The sequence below is a fragment of the Sorex araneus genome, chromosome 2 (genome assembly GCF_027595985.1).
Source record: "Sorex araneus isolate mSorAra2 chromosome 2, mSorAra2.pri, whole genome shotgun sequence".
In the NCBI taxonomy this organism is placed as follows: Eukaryota; Metazoa; Chordata; class Mammalia; order Eulipotyphla; family Soricidae; genus Sorex; species Sorex araneus.
The window spans coordinates 64,109,460-64,128,101 of NC_073303.1; the positions used below are offsets into that span (position 1 = coordinate 64,109,460).

The following is an 18,642-nucleotide window of genomic DNA, read 5'->3' on the forward strand; positions in this document are numbered from 1 at the left end:
TGCACAGGGAGAGAACTCATGTGAGGAGAGAACAAAAGCGGGCTGGTTTCCTTCTTTGAAAGTGGGTTTGGTTTGGTTTTATTTCACTAGACAAGGCGCCATTTTCTTACACAAAGAAAAATGCATGTGAAAAAACAAACAAACAAATCGTAGTGCTTAAGTGGCAGGTTAATGCCACCTTTGGGGGCCCTTACCCTTCCGTCTTTATCTCACACTGACATTTTGAAGAAGCCAGCCCAGTTTTCTCCATACACTACTCCTCGTTCCAGCGGGCCTTCCCTTGGGGCAGGACCTGCCAAGTGTGCTGGTGTGCAGGGACTGTGCCCAGCCTCCTCCTGCTGGTCGCCTGCAGAGCGCAGTGCTGGGCCCCGCCATGCATCGCTGTGCAGCCCACTTGGCTCCAACTCCAAGTGCCCAGAGACTACCGGGGTCAGACAGGGAGTGCCTGCTGGCCACCGGCCGCCCTGCTCTGCTCGGGGGAGGGCATGCGGGTAGTGTCGAGAGACCTTGGGCTGCACTCCAGCTCCATGAGCTCTGGCCTGCCCGCACTAGGTGGTGGTGGGGGGACCTTAGGACGCGGGAGTAGAGCCCTGGGCTTGTGTGTGGAACACGTGCCCCAGCCCTGTCAGCCAGGCCCTGAGCCCCAGACTGGCCTCAGTCACTCAAGGGAATCCCTGTTCCGGCGTCTTTCAGGGACTCTGGATCTAATTTTATTTTTGAAATATCTTTTGAGGGAATGGGGTAAGAGTCCAGTTCTTGGCCCACAAACTGGTGATTTCAGTGCAAGTGTTCAAAGGTATGATGCTGCTTTGACCCTTCAGTGCCCGCAGTACCTGGACTGCACTGGCAGTGCTTGAAGGGGCCACCAGAGCTGCACCCTAACCACTGCACTAGTAATGCCGGCAGGCATCCTGCCTGCTGTACTGTCCTGCCCCTTTAGTGGGTGAGACTAAAGAAACTGGTCCCCGGGCTCAGGTGTCTGCTTTGAAGCTGGGGGCTTGGGTAGGCCTGTGGCGGCCAGGGATGAATGGGGCCTCCTGCATGCAAAGCTTCCACCCAAGCGCACTGAGCACTCTGGCTTTTTTTTTTTAATCTATTTTAATTGTCTTGGCTCTTTACATGTCTCACTCTCACTTCCATGCACTTTACTTTTTTTTTTTTTTTTTGCTTTTTGGGTCACGCCCGGCGATGCACAGGGGTTATGGGTTATTCCTGGCTCTGCACTCAGCAATTACTCCTGGCAGTGCTCAGGGGACCATATGGGATGCTGGGAATCGAACCCCGGTCGGCCACATACACTTTACTTTTGAATGCATGTTTTCTGTGGTGTTTCTGGTCTTAACTGCTGAGATTTCTTCTTCTTCTTCTTTTTTTTTTAGGGGGGGCTCTTTTGGTCTTTTTCTATAGTTTTGTGCCAGATTTCAGAAGTGACTTTCTATCACATTTCACATCTTCGTGTTATCTGTGTATTTGTTTAATTTTTTAAATTTTCTTGATAGCTGCAATTATTTACTTACATTTGGTTCTTATAAGCATCGTGTAATATATATTCTATCTCCTCCCTATAATGAACCTTTTACCTGAAGTTTTCTTATTCTTAATTTTCCTTGCAAAGTAACTTTGAATATTCTTTTCTGGAGGTGTGACTTGTGTAGGAGATGATATAAAAGCAATAAGAGATGATCCACTGAGATTTGGGAAGTTTGGATCAACTCAAAGACTCCCTTCTGCTAAGTAGTTTTGTAGAATGATCAATTTTTTGGCTGGAGCGATAGCACAGCGGTTGGGCGTTCGCCTTTCACGTGGCTGACCTAAGTTTGATTCCTCCGCCCCTCTCGGAGAGCCCAGCAAGCTACCGAGAGTATCGAGCCCACGCGGCAGAGCCTGGCAAGCTACCCGTGCATATTTGATATGCCAAAAACAGTAACAATAAGTCTCCATGAGAGACGTTACTGGTGCCCGCTCGAACAAATCGATGAGCAACGGGATGACAGTGATGACAATACTTTGTTTTTATGTAACAGTGGTGCTCAGGGCTTACTCCTGGCTCAGTGCTCAGAGATCACTGCTGGCAGGGTTTGGGTACTATATGGTGATGGGGGTTGAACCCACACTGTCCATGTGCGAGCAAGGCACACTGCCTGTAGTCCTGTCCAGCCCGATAATGCCCTTAAAGGAGAAAGGGTCTATCTTCTGACTTCTACAGAGCATCTAAAGCACTTTTGCCTTTACATGCCCCTCCCAGAAAGTCGAGGTCCTATGTATCCCTCTCCCTCAGTTGATGTCTATTACAGTTTTAAAGCCTTGCATGATACTGGTACAGTACTCAGCTTATTCAGATTTTAGTTTTAAATGTTCCCACTTATCTTTGCAGTTCTATGCAGTTTTAATCACATGGACATTTTTGTGAATGTCAACAGAAATCAGCATACAGAACTGTTTCTTCACCGTTTCTTGGGGGCCGGAGAGGTAGTACAGGGGTTAAGGCGCTTGCCTTGCATCCGACAGCCTGGTTCAAATCAGGCACCACGTATGGTCCCCCAAGCACTGCCAGGGGTCAGTCCCTGAGCTTCACAAGGTACGGCACCCCACAATCACTTCAGTGCTACACCCCTTTGAGTTACACCACCCACTGGCCTTCCTCACATCCCCAAACCTGGCAGCCACTCTAGTCTACTTAGAATTTGATCATTTCAAGAGTGTTATATAAATGGAACACTATACTCAGGGACCTTTTGAGACTTCTTGATTTAGCAGAATTCCCTTGAAAATCAGCCTTGAGGGTTGGAGAAATAGTCCAGAAGGTAAGACCCTTGCCTTGCAAGCGGCTGGCCCAAATCCCTGGCACCATATGTGGCCCCTGAACACCACTAGGAGTCACTCCTAAGCAGAACCAGAACAGCCCTTGAGCACTTGCCAGCTGTAGCCCCAACTGTACCTTCTGTCATATTCTAGTCCTTTCTTTGCTGAATGTATTTTGCAAGTGCCAATACATTTAAGCATTCATGGAAGGGCATAGTTTTCCGGATTTGGGCTGTCATGAACATTAGGCACAGGTTTTGTCAACGTTAATCCTCTTTATGGCAGATGCCCAGAATTCTGCTTTCGGGGTCCTTTATTGAGCTGTTAGCCATCCCCACGCCCCCTGCGTCCCATCACTCTCTAGAGGACACCTGTTTTCTAAGACACAGTGCCTTCCTGAGTCTGATTCCGAGTACCTGTGCATCACTTTTTATTGACCAGGAGTCTGATACACCAAGTTGCACATGGCTCTTTCCTCATTTCTTCGCCCAAAATGAAATTTGCTCTAGGAACAAGCCGTAAGGACTTCACTGAATTTTCCTTCTCGTACACCCCCACTCTGTTCCTGTGTTAGATTTAGAATGGACTACTAGTTTCCCCACAAACATGTGAGGATTCGTTTTTAATGGTTTCCTGGCCATATTACAGACACGGGCTCTGGTGACTCGACGGCTTTGTTAAATATTTGGTTTGGGGCATGTGATGATAAAAAGTAAGACACTCGACACAAGGACTCTCAGAAAGGGAATGCCTCTTAATATGGTCTCAGTTTCTCACCCCAAGGAGCAAATTCCCTGTTAATGTCAAGCTTTTATAAATTCAGTGGTAAGTGTTACAAAGGCAAGGATGTTATAAGGTAAACATTAATCTCTCTGGTTTGGTTTATTCCACATTCCTGGTAGTTCTTGGGGGACAGTATAGAATGCCAGATTAAACCCAGTTGGCTGTGTGCAAGACAAACACCTTACTCATTTTAGTATTTCTCCAACCCTAACTATCCTCTTACCCACATGTTCCAGTAAGAGATTTGACTTCTGTAGTATTCGCCATGAGATCCTTTAGGCTCATCCAAACATCCACTCTCAAAGTTAACAGTAGGATCATCTGGTACAGATTTACTCGTAAGGCTCTGGGGAAGGACTCGCTGCTGACCAGCAGGTCAAGTTGGTCCTTTGTACATTCATTTGGCTTGACCAGTGTTGGTAGTAAAACATACAAACCAAGAACATCTTCCCAGCAGTGATGTGTTTCTGGCTCTGTAAGCTTTAAGGCTGTAATTTACTGTCAAGTGTCCAGACTCCCTGGTGCAGATGCAGCCTGCAGGCATTATTTTACATACGAAAAAATGAACAATATTGGTGACATATACTAACCAATCTAAGCATCAGAATTCTGGAAGGCTGCAGAATAAAAAACCTCCTTAACCTTTCAGCCTTTCGTACTGTCTAGGAGTTACTAAACAAAAAAAATGCTTGGAGTTGTTTCCTCTGGTAACTGATAAATTGATGACATTTGTGTTATTCCTGTAATGTTCCCTAGACTCAGCTCACTGGTATTGATGTGATGGGGTGTTGCAGAAGTGATGGCACCTCCCTCTCTTGCCCATCCGCAGCACAGCAACCCTTGCACTTCTAGCTTTCCTGTGGCCGGCACCATCCTTGTGTTGCTCTCACTGCCGGGAGTCCTTCCCATTGCTCTTCCCGTACTGATTATGAAAGGCCTTGCGGAGTTCTCTAAGGCACTGTCCCCAAACGGGTGCAATGGGGGCAAGGTGTTAGTCTGCCTAAAGGAAGATTTCCAAGGGGTATGGAGTGACTAATTTTTTTCCCTGTGAAGAGGGCGGTTGGCCAAATCCATTTGGGAATGTGCTCTAAAGTGCGCTCCGGAAGCTCATGTCTTTGCTGGCTCTAGTAGCCTCATGTCTTACATCACACATACAGTGAGGTGAGACCGGCATCCTACTCGAAAATGCCTCTGTCCAGCTCAACTTGCTGAAGGTGTTCTCATTTTCACTGAATGTTATTCAGTAAATTCTGCCATAGAATTTATGTGGCAGAGTTTTCCTTTACTGTATTTTAGTCTTAACTCTTTCATAGGATAATAAAAACTAGATAGGCTTGAAAATAACCAAAATTATGAATAATTTGGGTTTAGGAAGGGGTCAATTCATCAAGTAACTTACTGCTTTTACTGCATCTTTGTATCTTTGTTAAAAATATACAGTAATATAGTAATCTAAATATTTTGGGAAAAAGCTGACCGAATAAATTATTTAGAGAAATTAAACTGCTTACCAGGATTTTTTGTATGTACTAAGCAGTGAATCTGTTATAGATAACATTTTAAGATGTTAATTCCTTGGTTATAATTAAGCTGATTAAATTATTACGTTGCACATTTAAATGATAGAAATTGAAATCTAGCTTTTTCTATTAAGGAAGCCCAGTCTGCTACAGTAGCATTAATATCAAATCACATCAGGTTGGGTTGAGGCAGTTGAAGTATTACTTACTTATGACAAAAATGACTAAGGAGGGGAGATGGACCAACAGATTTAATTCAGATACATAGGATTTTTCACGAATTTAAAAGTAATGAAGATATTCAAAACAAATAGAAAATCATTAGATTCATTTGAGTGCTCAAATACTTAAGTGACTCTCCAGATGGCTTTATCAAACTGAAACTTTGAACGCAAAGGTGGAAAAGTTCACATTGAACGATATATTCCTAAGGATCCGATTACATCAATTTATTATGAACTGAACATCACAGACTTGAAAATAAAAGTACAGACGTGCCTGATTTTGAATTCCACAAATACCTACCTAGCGTCCCAAAGTCACATGTAAACAATCCTCTGTGCTGCTCAACAAATACTTTCCAATCTCTAAAATAAACTAAATGTTACTGGATCTAATACATGACTTTCTTGTAAGTTATATTTCATTCATTACTTTGTGTTAGTGATATAGTAAAGAGGGAAAATTTTCAACTATTTTATTTAAAACAAAATGACAGGCTCAACACCTGTCCAGAAAAGCCAGCAGCATTTTTTAACATACTCAAAGTAAGATTTGGCCTAAGCCCTTAATACCTTCCTGAATGGCCATGCAACTAAACCCCCTTAGGAGATGTTACAAAAGGGAGAAGAGCATGGAGCAATTTGCACTTTTCCCCCTGGATAATAAGAAACAAGGTAAAGCAAGTCCTGATAATTTGAATGAACGTCTGTCATGTTTAATACACTCAGAGCTCTATAAAACTAGAGCCACTATCATATATGTTCATAGAGATAATATACTTAAAGTCTCTTGTAATTTAAGGATGATCTTTTTCCTTGTCAGTCACTTCTAGGGAACAATAAATAAAGTAGAAAAGGATGAATGTTTTGCATATTTCTGTGGAAGAACGGAAAACATTTATACTTTGAGAGGTTCAGAAAAGTCACTGTACAGAATGAACAGCTTATGTACACTGTGTGCAATTTTCCTTGGCTGGGGTATTTAAATGCAAGAGCTCCTCCAAGACAAGAAGCCACATTCATTCTTGTCCAAATCCCTCTGTCTCTTCTATTGCAAAAAGAAGTTTTTCCTTTAGTTGTTCATAACTCTTATATGGTGGTAGATCCAAGCGATTAAAACTGAACAAAAACAAAAACAGAATCAGAGGTTTCAGTAAAACAAACAAAATATTTTTAATGCATTATCTTTACAAGCACATTTGAAACCAAAATGGAGAGACGAAGGATGTAAATTTCTTTCTGCAGGTATTCCAACTCTTCTGTTATCATTTAATACTACTACGTATACAAACTGAATTTAAGACCTATTCATTAAAAAATTTCTGAGACTTGAATGTGCATAATAAAGATTCTTGAATTTCCCTTTAAATAAAATAAAACCATTGATAATTTTCTATTTTTTTTAAGTCCCCCTACTTGTTCTTGAATTCAAATAATTTTATTCATGAATCATTTTCTTGTTAATCTGTTATAAGAGAGTAATAAGAGCTGGTGATAGTAGACACACTGAAGTTTATTTTTCAAATAATTCTCATATCCTTTTCTAAAACAACGTTTTAACTGTTGCCACTGTTAACCAATGATAATAGTAAATGCTTAAAACATCAAGCTTGCAAGCATTTCATCTTTAAGGTCTGACATTTACAGGTAGGCTGGGACTGGGTGGTCTACAGCCTGGGTCCTCTAATGGTGTTTGGTGAAACGGTTCTACCCAAGTTTAACCTTTTTGTACCGGCATTTGCTCACCCTGAAAGTTTCTATAAATCGTAACCAGTTTCTTCCCACCAACTGCCATCAGCCCTCACCCTCCACACCTATGGAAATCTGGAAATCTGAAAATCAAGAGCATTTTCCAGCACGGCAGCCAATTTAAATGTGAAAATGCTCTTCTAAGAACATTTTAATCTCTTGTATTAATACTATTAATGGTGGCAATTAAACAAATCATATATTCAACTCCCAGCTTTAAACTAATATAAGATTCATCTGGTTTATAGAGGTAGTTTCCCAGAGTGCTATAGTACGACACCCATTAATTACTTTCTAGTCCTCCAAGATCTCTGACAGTGTGTCTACCAAATCTCCCATTTTCCCTCCTGACTGTTTCTCATATATATTTCCCTATCATCTTTATCCAGATCATCAAAATTTCTTGCCAGAATCTCTTGTCCAGTTTTTAACTTCTCTTTTAACTTCCATCGCTTTTAAATCCAGAGTCTTACAGACATGCCAGAGACCGGAGAGCTAGCACGGCGGTGGGGTGCCTGCCTTAGATGAAGTTCCAGCCCCAGGAGTGACCCCTGAGTGTAGAGCCAGGAGGAAGCCCTGAGCGCTGCTCCAATAGCCCAAAACCCAAAAAAATGGTCCAAAACATTTAGAAATGTTTCCTCTACCACTAAGCCATGTCCCTGGGCCCAAGGCTTTTTTTTGGGGGGGGGTGTTAAGTTTGTTTTGAGTTTTGGGCCTGGCTCTACACTCGGGGATCACTCCAGGCAGGGCTCAGTAGACTCTATGGCTGGTGAGGATCAAATCCCGGTAGGCTGCATCCAAACACCCAAACCACTGCTGCTGGCTTAGCCTCCTTACCCCCGCCCTCACCATGCTTTGTAAAACTCACTGTACTGATGGATGAGGCCCACACTCCCCTTACCTGCCTGTGTCTTTTAATGAAACGGTGTCCCAACAGTCCAAACCCCGTAACTCCTACATTGCTCTCTCCTTCCTGTATCTTTTTTCTTTTTTAGTTTTTTGGATCATACCCAGCGATGCTCAGGGGTTACTCTGGGCCCTGCACTCAGGAATTACTCCTGGTGGTGCTCGGGGGACTAAACGGGATGCTGGGAATCTAACCCAGGTCGGCCACATGCAAGGCAAACGCCCTCCCTGCTGTGCTATCCTCCAGCCCCTCCAGTATCTCTTTCAGAGAGTTCAGATTACAGGAGGAGGCTCGGTTGAGGGATGGCTAATGACTGGAAGCAGCTGGGAGCGCCAGGCTGCAGCCCAGCTCAGAGAAGGTGCTCGCAGCTCCCCTTCCCCTCCTGTGGCCCCTCGTAGCCTCGCAGGAGACCACCTGCCTTCCTAGCCCCCTTCAGTATTCTCCTCCGCTGCACGGTGCCTCAGCTTGTACCCCTACTGGCACAGAGCTCTGAGCCGCTGAACAGGTACAGAAATGTCAGTGAAAGCAACAGACAACACAGTAGTAAGGAAAGTCACCTATTATCAGACCCGACAGCCTTGGATTAAAAACTACATCTTTCTCACCATTTGTCCTTAGAGTTTCAATTAAAATACTAAGCCATCAACCCATTGCTTTTCCACCATCCTGCCCTGTCTTCAGAATTTCCCAGTGCAATTTTTCTGTAGCCAGAACCCATCATTATAGTCAAAGATCCCTGGCCACCACTATGAGCAGTACTTTGCAAATGCTTTTGCATGCAGCAAAAGGCTGGGTTCCATTTTGTAATCCATCCTGCCTCCCTGTGCCTCTTGATTGGTGCATTGAGTCCACTGACATTCAGAAATTACTGTGACCGGGACTTGTGTCATCCGTACGTAGCAGCTTGGTGTACTTGGCTTGTCTTATCCTAATGCAGCCCACTGAGTCCTTGGAACAACGGTTTTGAGTCTGAAGCCCCTGGTCTTTACCTGGGAAGCTGGGCTGGTGAGGCGTTCATTTCCGAGTTTGCTCACTATGTCCCGGAGGGTTTCGTCTGACAACTCTGCCTTGAATCTTAGGGATGCCCCTTTAAGCAATTCCCCTCTCTGATCTTGCTGCCTTCAATACTCTGTCTAGGGTTTTTGAATTCTAACTAAGGTGTGTCTTGAGGAATCTGTGTTTGTATTCCTTTCAGCTGGTACCCTCTGGGGTCCCTGGATCTGGGTGCATGCACGTCAGTTCCGGGGGCTTCTCAGCAATGACAGCTTTGGAGGCTGCGTCTTCATCAGGGTTTTCTTCCTGCCGCTCTAGAACCCCAATAATTCTTATGTTGTTCCTCTTGGCTTCTCCCCGATTTCCTCTTGTCAGCTGTTGGTTTATTCTGAGGCTCTTCTCCTCTTCTGCTGTTGTCTGGAGATTGGCTGCACCTATCTTGGAGCTCAGTGACTCTGTCCTCAGCAGCTGCTACTCTGCTGCTCAGGCCTTCCCCTGGGTTTTCACTTCACCTACCAAGTTTTTCAGATCTGGCATTTCTGCTTGTGTTTTCCTCATTTCTGTTCTCATATTCTCCTGTATTTCATTGGCAAGTGTTCCACTGTCTCCTTAACAGTTCCATTCTAAATTCTTATTACATAGCTCACTATTACTCACTGGGCACGTGGGCCAGCTCCTTCCCTCCGTCAGCCCAGTGGGTTTCTGCACTGGTTTGCCACCGTGACCATTGCAGTTTAGGGTTGTTTCCTGTGAGTTTTTGTAGTTAGAAGCCTAAGTCGGGACGTGCTGTATGTGTAGGAAGAGTCACAGAGTGCTTTCTCTTTCGAACTTACTATCGAGGCTCAGGCCCTAAGTGCATTCCACCCCCTCTCATTCAGCGTGGCCCAACAACTGGACACTGCTTGGGTGAGATCATCTAACAAAGCCTGTCGTCACTTGAAGTGAATTCAAGCCTGGCAATCTAGGACTCCCACATTCACAGTCATGCTTCTTTTACTTTCTGATAGCTCATACTGTTTACCTCGGGACTTTCTCCTTTCTTTACTCTCAGCACCTCGCCCTTATAAGACCTACTTGAAACTGAGAAGTAGAAATAGCAGTTGATAACTCTATTGTCTTTTCACAAACTCTAAAATCTCTGTATCATTTACATCATGTTTTCTCCCTTTCCTCTTATGGGGGTTAAAAAAAAAAGGAAGCGTGCCTCTTTTTTAATCAAAGGTCAATTTCTTAACTTACATATTAGGACTGTTTTCATCCTTCTTAAAGAATTACCTCCTATGGTTATGAACTCTCTTCTCCCTACTTCAGCAATTTCTCCGCTATTAGATGCACTACTATTATCTAGGGCAATGTTTTTCATTATATTTGGTCACAAGACTCATCCATCTTTACTTCTAAGAGGCCCCTTAAAATAAGAGCTGTTGTTTATATAAATTATATCAGCTGGTATTTCTGCACTGGGTTAAAACTGAATTCAAAACATTCATTTGGTATAAAAACATCTTATATTTAAAAATTACTAACTTTCAAAAGATTAGTGAAAAGAATAGCCTTTTGCACTCTTTAATTTATTGGAGAAGTAGCTGAATATTCACTCTGTTCCACTATGTACTTTTAGAAAAATATATGAAAATCTATTCAACATGGATACATAATTAGAAAATAAATTATTTTAGGTAACTAAAAAACAGATTATTTCAGATAATGGTAGATGTTACTCTTTGACAGTGTGTTATATTAACAATGTTAGTAAAATCAGGGTTCTGAAATTATTTTGAAGAATTTTTCGACTGTTATGTAAAATCTAGTGGTTTATTTTCCATGTGGCTCATTGACTCTTTTTAGCCATGCATGTAATCTTATTTATATCATGCACTGGTCATCAGGAAACATTGGTTGAGTAAGTTATAAAAAATTTCCAAATACTGACACATTTCATTACATAACAGGAAAAAAAATCATAGTAGTATAATTACATCATGAGCCTCCCAGAAGTGTCTTGGGAAGCTGTCAAGCTCAAGATGATATTTCCAAAATTATAAATTTTGTCTGAAATGTCAATCATTTCCAACAAATGCTGTCAATTGTTTTCCTTGAAGTGACAAGTTTACTACTTAATTACTTTTAATGAAAATGTTTGCAGAAGGCTTATCTGTATAAACATATTTTGTCATTCTCTCGAGTGAGAAGAGCATTTTACAGAAAGTTAGCTCAGCTTTCAACTAAGAAGCCCCCCTCTCCTCCCTGGGGACAACACTCTTCCCCCCCTCTGCACAACACTCACCTCCCTGGGGTGCAGAAATGCTTTGTGCAGAATTTCTACTGTCACACGGAGTATTCCAAAAGCGTACAGCCAAGTGTGCAGACTTCAAAAAAGTTAGTCTTTTCTGCTTAATACACAAGTTAATGAACCCAACTTTTTTTGCTTTGCACTGCAAGTGTGTGGTGTTAGGTGATGTAGTTTGGTGCCTTAATTTGTGCTAGGGCATTAGCACACAATGTTTGCTCCAATATATACAAATGTCAAAACAATAAAAAAGCAAATAATGCCTAAGAAGATACTCTTTATCTTCTGAAAGCACTCCATACCTCTAAGCCTTTATCTTTTTGCAGGGACAATTTTAATATTTGTGCAACTAATCAGTAACCAGTCTACATCCATTCTTGCCACAGAGAAGGACTTGAAAAGTCTTTTACTATTAGAAGAAAAATCTGATTCCTTAAAATCGTCTATTATGCTTTACTTAGGTTCCGATCTACATCGCCAACTTCCTTCCATCCTTCTCTTCACCGATTCACTAAGTTCTGTTCAGACCAGGACAGCTTTCATTTCCTTGGAAAGTGGTTCTGATTTTAAGACTCTCTAAAGGACATGTTTCTCCTTCTTCCCATGTCTGCTAATTGTCAAAGTCAACTTAAACATTCTCCTTCCCTAGAAGTCTCTCTGACCACCCAATACAGAGTAGGGTTCTCTGTTACAGTGCCCGCTTTATTTACCCTGAATCTGCAACTACTTATTTGTCTGCCTATTCATCATTTGTGTTTCCTTCCCTCAACGAAGCACAAACAGTACAAGGCAGGAAACACTACTTCAACATTCCACATAGCAGGAAATCAAAATATTTATTTGATCAATGGATACATTTCTCGAGTATTTAACCAGTGATAAATTATTCTAGCATGTAAGCTATAGATTGCTATTCTGATTGGTTTGTTCTTAACATTAAAAGTCTAACCATTACAATAAGTAGTTATTCTAGATCTTTGTTTGTTTTATGGTCACACTGGTGATGCTCAAGGGTTACTCTTGGCCCTGCACTCAGGAATTACTCCTGGTGGTACTTGGGGGACTGCATGGGATGTCAGGGATTGAAACTGGGTCGGCCTCATGCAAGGCAAAAGTACTATGCACTGTAGTACTGCTCTGGCCTTAGGTCTTACATATATTTACAAAAGCAAAAACTCTGACTGCCTATTTGGAATTCTCGAACTTACCATGTATGGCTTCTTGGTAACCAGGTATCTTTGCCCACTTTTTCAATGCAAAATTTTTGAGGCCCGTTACTTCCTAAATCAAGAAGATAAGATAAAATATATGTAGTCCTTTAAACTTGGATTTTAAAATTAAGATTATGCCATGTAGTTATATGCATGATAAGGACGAAACTATAATAATGCTTATGCATAGAGGCTTACCACTGGAGATCAAAAAAGAATCATATCCGTGAAAAGATACACACCTGCACAATTCTGCCCCTTTCACAATCACCCTATGAAACAAAGCAATGGCCAACCAGCTATGTGAGCAGACTTACATTTTTATCTTCTAAAAAGTGTATTTAATGTGAATCATTAGTCTTCCTCCTTCTGCTAGACTCCCTCTTTCCCGGGGCTGGAGGCAGTAAGGCACTCACTGCAGGTTGCCGACCCTAAGGCACTGTGCAGGGTCTCTCAAGAACCCTCGGGGGTCCCTCCTAAGCAGAGAGTCATTGCCCCTGAGCTCTGTCGGATGTGGCACCCACCCACTACCCCCACATCAACAAGAACAATGCTTCTGTGCAAGTTTATTGGCTGTCGAAAGCTCATTCTCACAAATGATGTCCAGAGAAACCACGACAGAACTGCACTTACCCATGAGCTCAGCAAAACCCCCGAGAGGTAAACGGCAGGTTCCAGTGACAAACTGCAACAGTCGCATTCTTACTTCATTGTCTGTCTCTTTCACAAACTGGAAGGAAATAAAACCTACTTGAGGGGCTGGAGTGACAGCACAGCGGGTAGGGTGTTTGCTTTGCACGTGGCCGACCCAGGTTTGATTCCCAGCATCCCATATGGTCCCCTGAGCACCACCAGGAGTAATTCCTGAGTCCATGAGAAAGAGTAACCCCTGTGCATTGCCAAGTGTGACCCAAAAAGCAAAAACCAAACAAACAAAAAACAACCACCATACTTGAACATCTTCAAGTTTTCCTTTTAATTACAGAGCATAATGTGTATGTGCACACAGACAGAGACATATCTTAAACTGTACTGAAACATCATTATTCAATAATTTTGTTAATTTTAAAAATAATACAGGTATACACAAAATATAACATAATTACTCAGTTCCCTCCTAAGGGACAATTAGATGCTTCAAATATTAGTGTATGCTAATAATGCTACAAGAAATATACCTATGTGACGGCTTACACAATCTGAGGTATAAGATTAAGCTATACTGTCATGATAAACATCCGTGAAAAGACACAATTTCTGGAAAATCTTTTCAGAGTAATAAACTCAGGCTTATTTTTCACTTGAAAGCAAAACTCTTAAGCCAAAACTTCAGCCACCATTTTCCTCAAACGTTTCTCAAGCAGTTGATCTATGTGAGTAATCTCCCTGGCCCAGAGATTTTTCAATCTTCAAAATAAAGTCTATTCAAATGTCTTTTAAGATTCTCCCGCAGAAGAATTACTGGCACTAACTTTCCGGAGTGGCTTCCGTGGGGCTGGAGGGCTGAGCCCTCCCTCCGAGAGACGCGGCCTCCTTTACTTTTAGAGCTACGTGAAATATTTGATACGTGCTCAAAAACGCTTTACCCACAACCATTACCTTTAAACTAATAAAGATTTTGTCACTTGTTCTTTCACTTAAGAAGGCAAAATAATCAATGAAAATACTTGTAACATATTTCCACACTCTTAATTTCTGATTTAGGACTTAAAAAATAAAACCCGTATTTAAAAACATTTTCCACTTAAAAATGATTTTTCAATGTGTATTATTAGAAAATATTTTCTCTGAACATAGTGTCAAAAAGGGAAAAGCAAAATACCTGCCAGAACCAAATGATCTGCTTGCTGTTCCTCGTGTAGTGCCGGTAGACGGTGTTCCGCTGCCAGTCGGCCAGGTCTACCTCCTGCATCCCGCACAGCATCACCTGGGGAGCAAACATGGCATTGAGTCACGGGGAGGATGCAGTGCTGAGAGAAACACCGCCGAACACTTATGGTATCCAGATACGCACATGCACAGTAATACGAACAGTGCTGTGCTCCAAAAATAACCAAAATACGCAAACCCAACACCATTTGTGGCAATTAAATATTTTTTGTACTTTATTCTATCCACGTTTACAGATCTCAAACAGAAAATGTAACTATTAAAAAATTCATCAGCTAAAAAGAATCTCCTACTATATCTTGAGCTAGACATCAAAATTGTCTCAATTTATAGTTTAGAAATTGTGCTTTTATGTTTTTAAACATTAAAAATACTGACTAGATAACTATTCAGTTATTTAGGAATAAAATAGAGTATGTGTGAAATTATTTAGTAATTCCAGATTATTATAGATGGAAAAGGCATAATAAAGTAAAATATCGATTTTCCATAAATCAACTTGAGCTATAAATTGCTAACAATAAAAGACATAAATTTTAAGTACAGAATTAGTTAAATTTTGACACCGCAATCAAGTAGTGATTATTCAAAAATATTTCTATTGTATCCTTTCTTTCCTAGTGCTAGGAATTAAACCATGAGCTCTACTCTACATCCTCATTCCCTTTAAGTTCTTTTTTGTCGTTAAGGCTACCATCATCATTTCAGGTTCTGGGTGAGAAATGATTTTATAAGACTCTTTTTTTAAAAAATCTAAGTATTTTACACACAAAAAATTCTGCTTTTTTTTTTTCCCTTTTCTCCATTCAACACAATGATTTTGAGAGTCAACCCTGTTGGAGGTCCTAGTAGTTAGTTTATATTTCCTGAGTGGCATTCCATTATATGAAAATACTTATTCACTTGTTAATCACACTTAGGTTACTTGGCTTTGATAAATAAAAGTCGTGATGAACAGTGATGTACAATTCTCTCTGTAACTATTACACTGCACTTGGGTTAACATCTAGCAGTGAAGACGTCAATGAGCCCCAGGCTACAGTGGTCCTTTGGGGCTGGGGAGTGCTCAGGGGTCACTCCTGAAGGCCTTACGGAGACAACATCCGGTGCTGGGGACTGGGCGCAGGCTGGCTGCATGCAGTGCCATCTCTCTGGCCCCTAATTCACTCTTAACTTACATTTGCTCAATCTCTAGCAGCAGCTGTGACGGGAGTCTTACTTAGCCCACTTTATTCTTGCCTCTTTATCTGGTTCTAAGACCGGGACCCCTCCTATTGTGCTGTAGGGGACTCACCCCAAGTGCAGCGATGGGGCAGGGCACGCAGCTGTCAGATCTGGACCTTCATGCAAGACACTAACACTTGAGTCACATCCCTGCACTCCAAGACTTTTAGAAAATATCCTCAACATACGCCTTTTCTCAGCACGGGCAGCCACTTCACTCATGCACCACGTGCCTTTCGAGGAGAATAACCTCTTGCGTTTTCCCTTTGTGCCACGGTTACTTTCTGCGTTCACCCAAAGATACCTCTGCCTACACCAGTATTTCTGTCCCATGATGTTTTGGTCTTTGTATTTATTTATCTGTGATTTTGAATTAGCGTTGGTCAGCCAGAGTGGCAGTGTAGGAATTGCCATGCTGGCTGCAACTGACCCCAGGAACGGGTGCAGAGGGGAGAAGCAGGTGTCCCGGAGCTGACCTGGACAAGGCCCGGCACTGCAGGACCCAAGCAGCACCGTGTCCCCAGGGCTGTCCTCAGGGCACTGCGCGGAACAGCCGCCCAGCTGGCCGAGTCACCACTGGCCCAGGCCCCTGAAGACTGCTGCTCTAGAGACCCCACCACCACACAAGTATATTATTTACGCCATAAAGGATGAAGCAGAGTCGGGGCTAGTTTGGATGGCAGCTGATCCATATTCATTCTGTGCAGTTATTCATGTAGATAAGCCATTACTTAAGGTCGTTCCCCACACCCCACAGTTCCAGCATTTTCTAAGTTGACAATCATGTTCTCATTCGTGAATAAATGCATCCCTGGGGCCAGAAAGATAACAGCAAAGGTGCTTGTTTTGCATTCAGCCACCCTGGGCTCAGCCTATAACCATATATGGGGTTCCCTGGCTCCCCACAGGAGTGACCCTTGAGCCACAGAGCCAGGAGGAAGCCCTGAGGACAGTCAGGCCTGCAACATCCCAAAACAGGACAAAAAAAAAATCCAATCTAAATACATTCTCATTTCTTTCCAATCTTTTCCTGTTTTTCAGGGCCTCTGGCAATTACTGAATATAAATAGTGGGAGCAGATACCTTTGCCTATGATCATGAAAATTATTTTTAAGAGCACCATTTTTTAGAGTTATGTCAGTCTATCTTTTCTATTGTCCCGTATCAAACTACCAAAGCTCAATTCTTTTTTTTTTTTTTTTTGCTTTTTGGGTCACACCCAGGGATACTCAGGGGTTACTCCTGGCTTTGCACTCAGGAATTACTCCTGGCGGTGCTTGGGGGACCATATGGGATGCCGGGGATTGAACCCGGGTTGGCCGCATGCAAGGCAAACGCCCTACCCGCTGTGCTATCGCTCCGGCCCCAAAGCTCAATTCTTAATGTGGTGTTTAATAAAGAATGACATGGGGGGATTGGGCAGGGGGCACACCCAGCAACGCTCAGGGGTTACTCCTAGCTTACACGTAGGAATTCCTCTTGGTGGTGCTCAGGGTACTCTCTGGGAAGCCAGGGATTGAACCTGGGTTGGCTGCGTACAAAACAAGAGCCCTTTGCGCTGTGCTATTGTTCTGGCCCTGAAGAATGACAGTTTTATCATTCTTAAGTTTCAAAATTTTACCCTGTAAAAAGAGGCATGATTGTGAATAGCACCGTACCACTGTCATCCCACTGTTCATCGATTTGTTCGAGCGGGCACCAGTAACATCTCCATTGTGAGACTTGTTACTGTTTTTGGCATATTGAATATGCCACGGATAGCATTTTAAATTAATGGTACAAATACCCATTATTATTTTATTAATGGTTAAGAGAAACAACAAATGCAAGCAAAAGAATAACAGGAGTAAAAATCAAAGCAAAGCCAACACCTTCCCAACCCCATCTGTATTTTCTGTAGCTTAGAATTAGGAGGTGTGAGCGAATCCGTAGCCAGAATCGTCTCCTCAGATGCAGAGAAATGGTCACATGTCCAAACTAGTTCACAGGGCTTCCTGTGATAACACCGTAAATGCTACCTGGCACCTTATAAAAGGATTTTTGATATACCTGTGTTCAGTTTAATCTCTTAAAATGAGCATTTATCGTATCTCTCTTTAAACCAAAGCAACTGGTGTCCATCACTGAAAATGAACATCATCTATTCCACCACGTTTGTCACCGGATATCCAACCCTAGTCTCCACATGCCTCTGTGTCCGTCTACCCACTCCCTTCCCCCTTTCCTCTGGCAACCCCCTAACTGGACTTGGAGTTTAGAAGTCCACTTTTGTGCTACTCCGTTCATCTCTGTTCATTCTGTTTGCCATGAGTGAAATCACGAGGAACGTGTCTCTGTCTGGCCCGTCCCACTAAGCTCGTCACCCTCCGTCCCTGCCACGGTAGCCCTCCTTGGCCAGCAAGGTCTTGAATTCCAGGGCATGGAACAACCGAGCTGCATGAATCCTAGAGATATAACTGTTTTGTTTTCATTTCTACAGTTTTACAAGGAAACCGTTAAAGTAAGCCAGATTCGGAGCTGTGATTTTCTGTAATCTTTCTTTCCTCCCCTAAGTCCTCGCGGGGTGTCTCCCGTGCAGGAGATCTACTCTAATACCAGGCTACACCCTCGACCCGCCAGGGTCTGGTTTCCCTCCACTTCCACCTCAGAGCTGCCAGCGCCAACTGACCGAGTAAGAATATCACTGTACAAAGTTTTACGCAAATTTAATTACATGAATGAACAAAGTAAGAAGACCAAGATGGCCCAAGTTAACACACCCTGTCCAGTGGTTAGGGATAAAGGGGCCCAGGAGTGGAGCACATGCCCGGACAAGTGAGACACTGGATGTGAGCCTGCACCCCACGCGTGCCCCTTGGCACACCGCTCCACTGTGCCCCCTCTGCACATTAAACCCCGCCTGGTCAAGGTCACGGGGAGCAGCTCCCGGGGCCTATGAACAGATGCGGTGCCCAAACTGCTAGAGGGGACTGCGCAGGGGTTCCCTACTTCCTGTCCATGTCAGAGGAGAAAAGAAGACTTCAGGGGTTCATAAACACTAATCATCAGGCAA

The 18,642-nt window shown here is 42.8% G+C and overlaps 1 protein-coding gene across 6 annotated transcripts in view; it reads right to left on the bottom strand.

Moving 5' to 3' along the window:
• Positions 1-5,337: 5,337 nt before the first annotated feature.
• The window catches only part of WWP1 (WW domain containing E3 ubiquitin protein ligase 1), an 86,829-nt gene continuing 73,524 nt past the window's right edge, over positions 5,338-18,642 (bottom strand). For all 6 annotated transcript variants that reach the window (XM_055128414.1, XM_055128415.1, XM_055128413.1 and 3 more), the window contains 4 exons: positions 14,299-14,403; positions 13,110-13,206; positions 12,474-12,546; positions 5,338-6,445 (listed from right to left, as the gene is read on the bottom strand). In XM_055128414.1, coding sequence (XP_054984389.1) covers positions 6,346-6,445; positions 12,474-12,546; positions 13,110-13,206; positions 14,299-14,403 — 375 coding nt within the window. In that variant the 3' untranslated portion in view covers positions 5,338-6,345. The remainder of the gene's footprint in view (positions 6,446-12,473; positions 12,547-13,109; positions 13,207-14,298; positions 14,404-18,642) is intronic.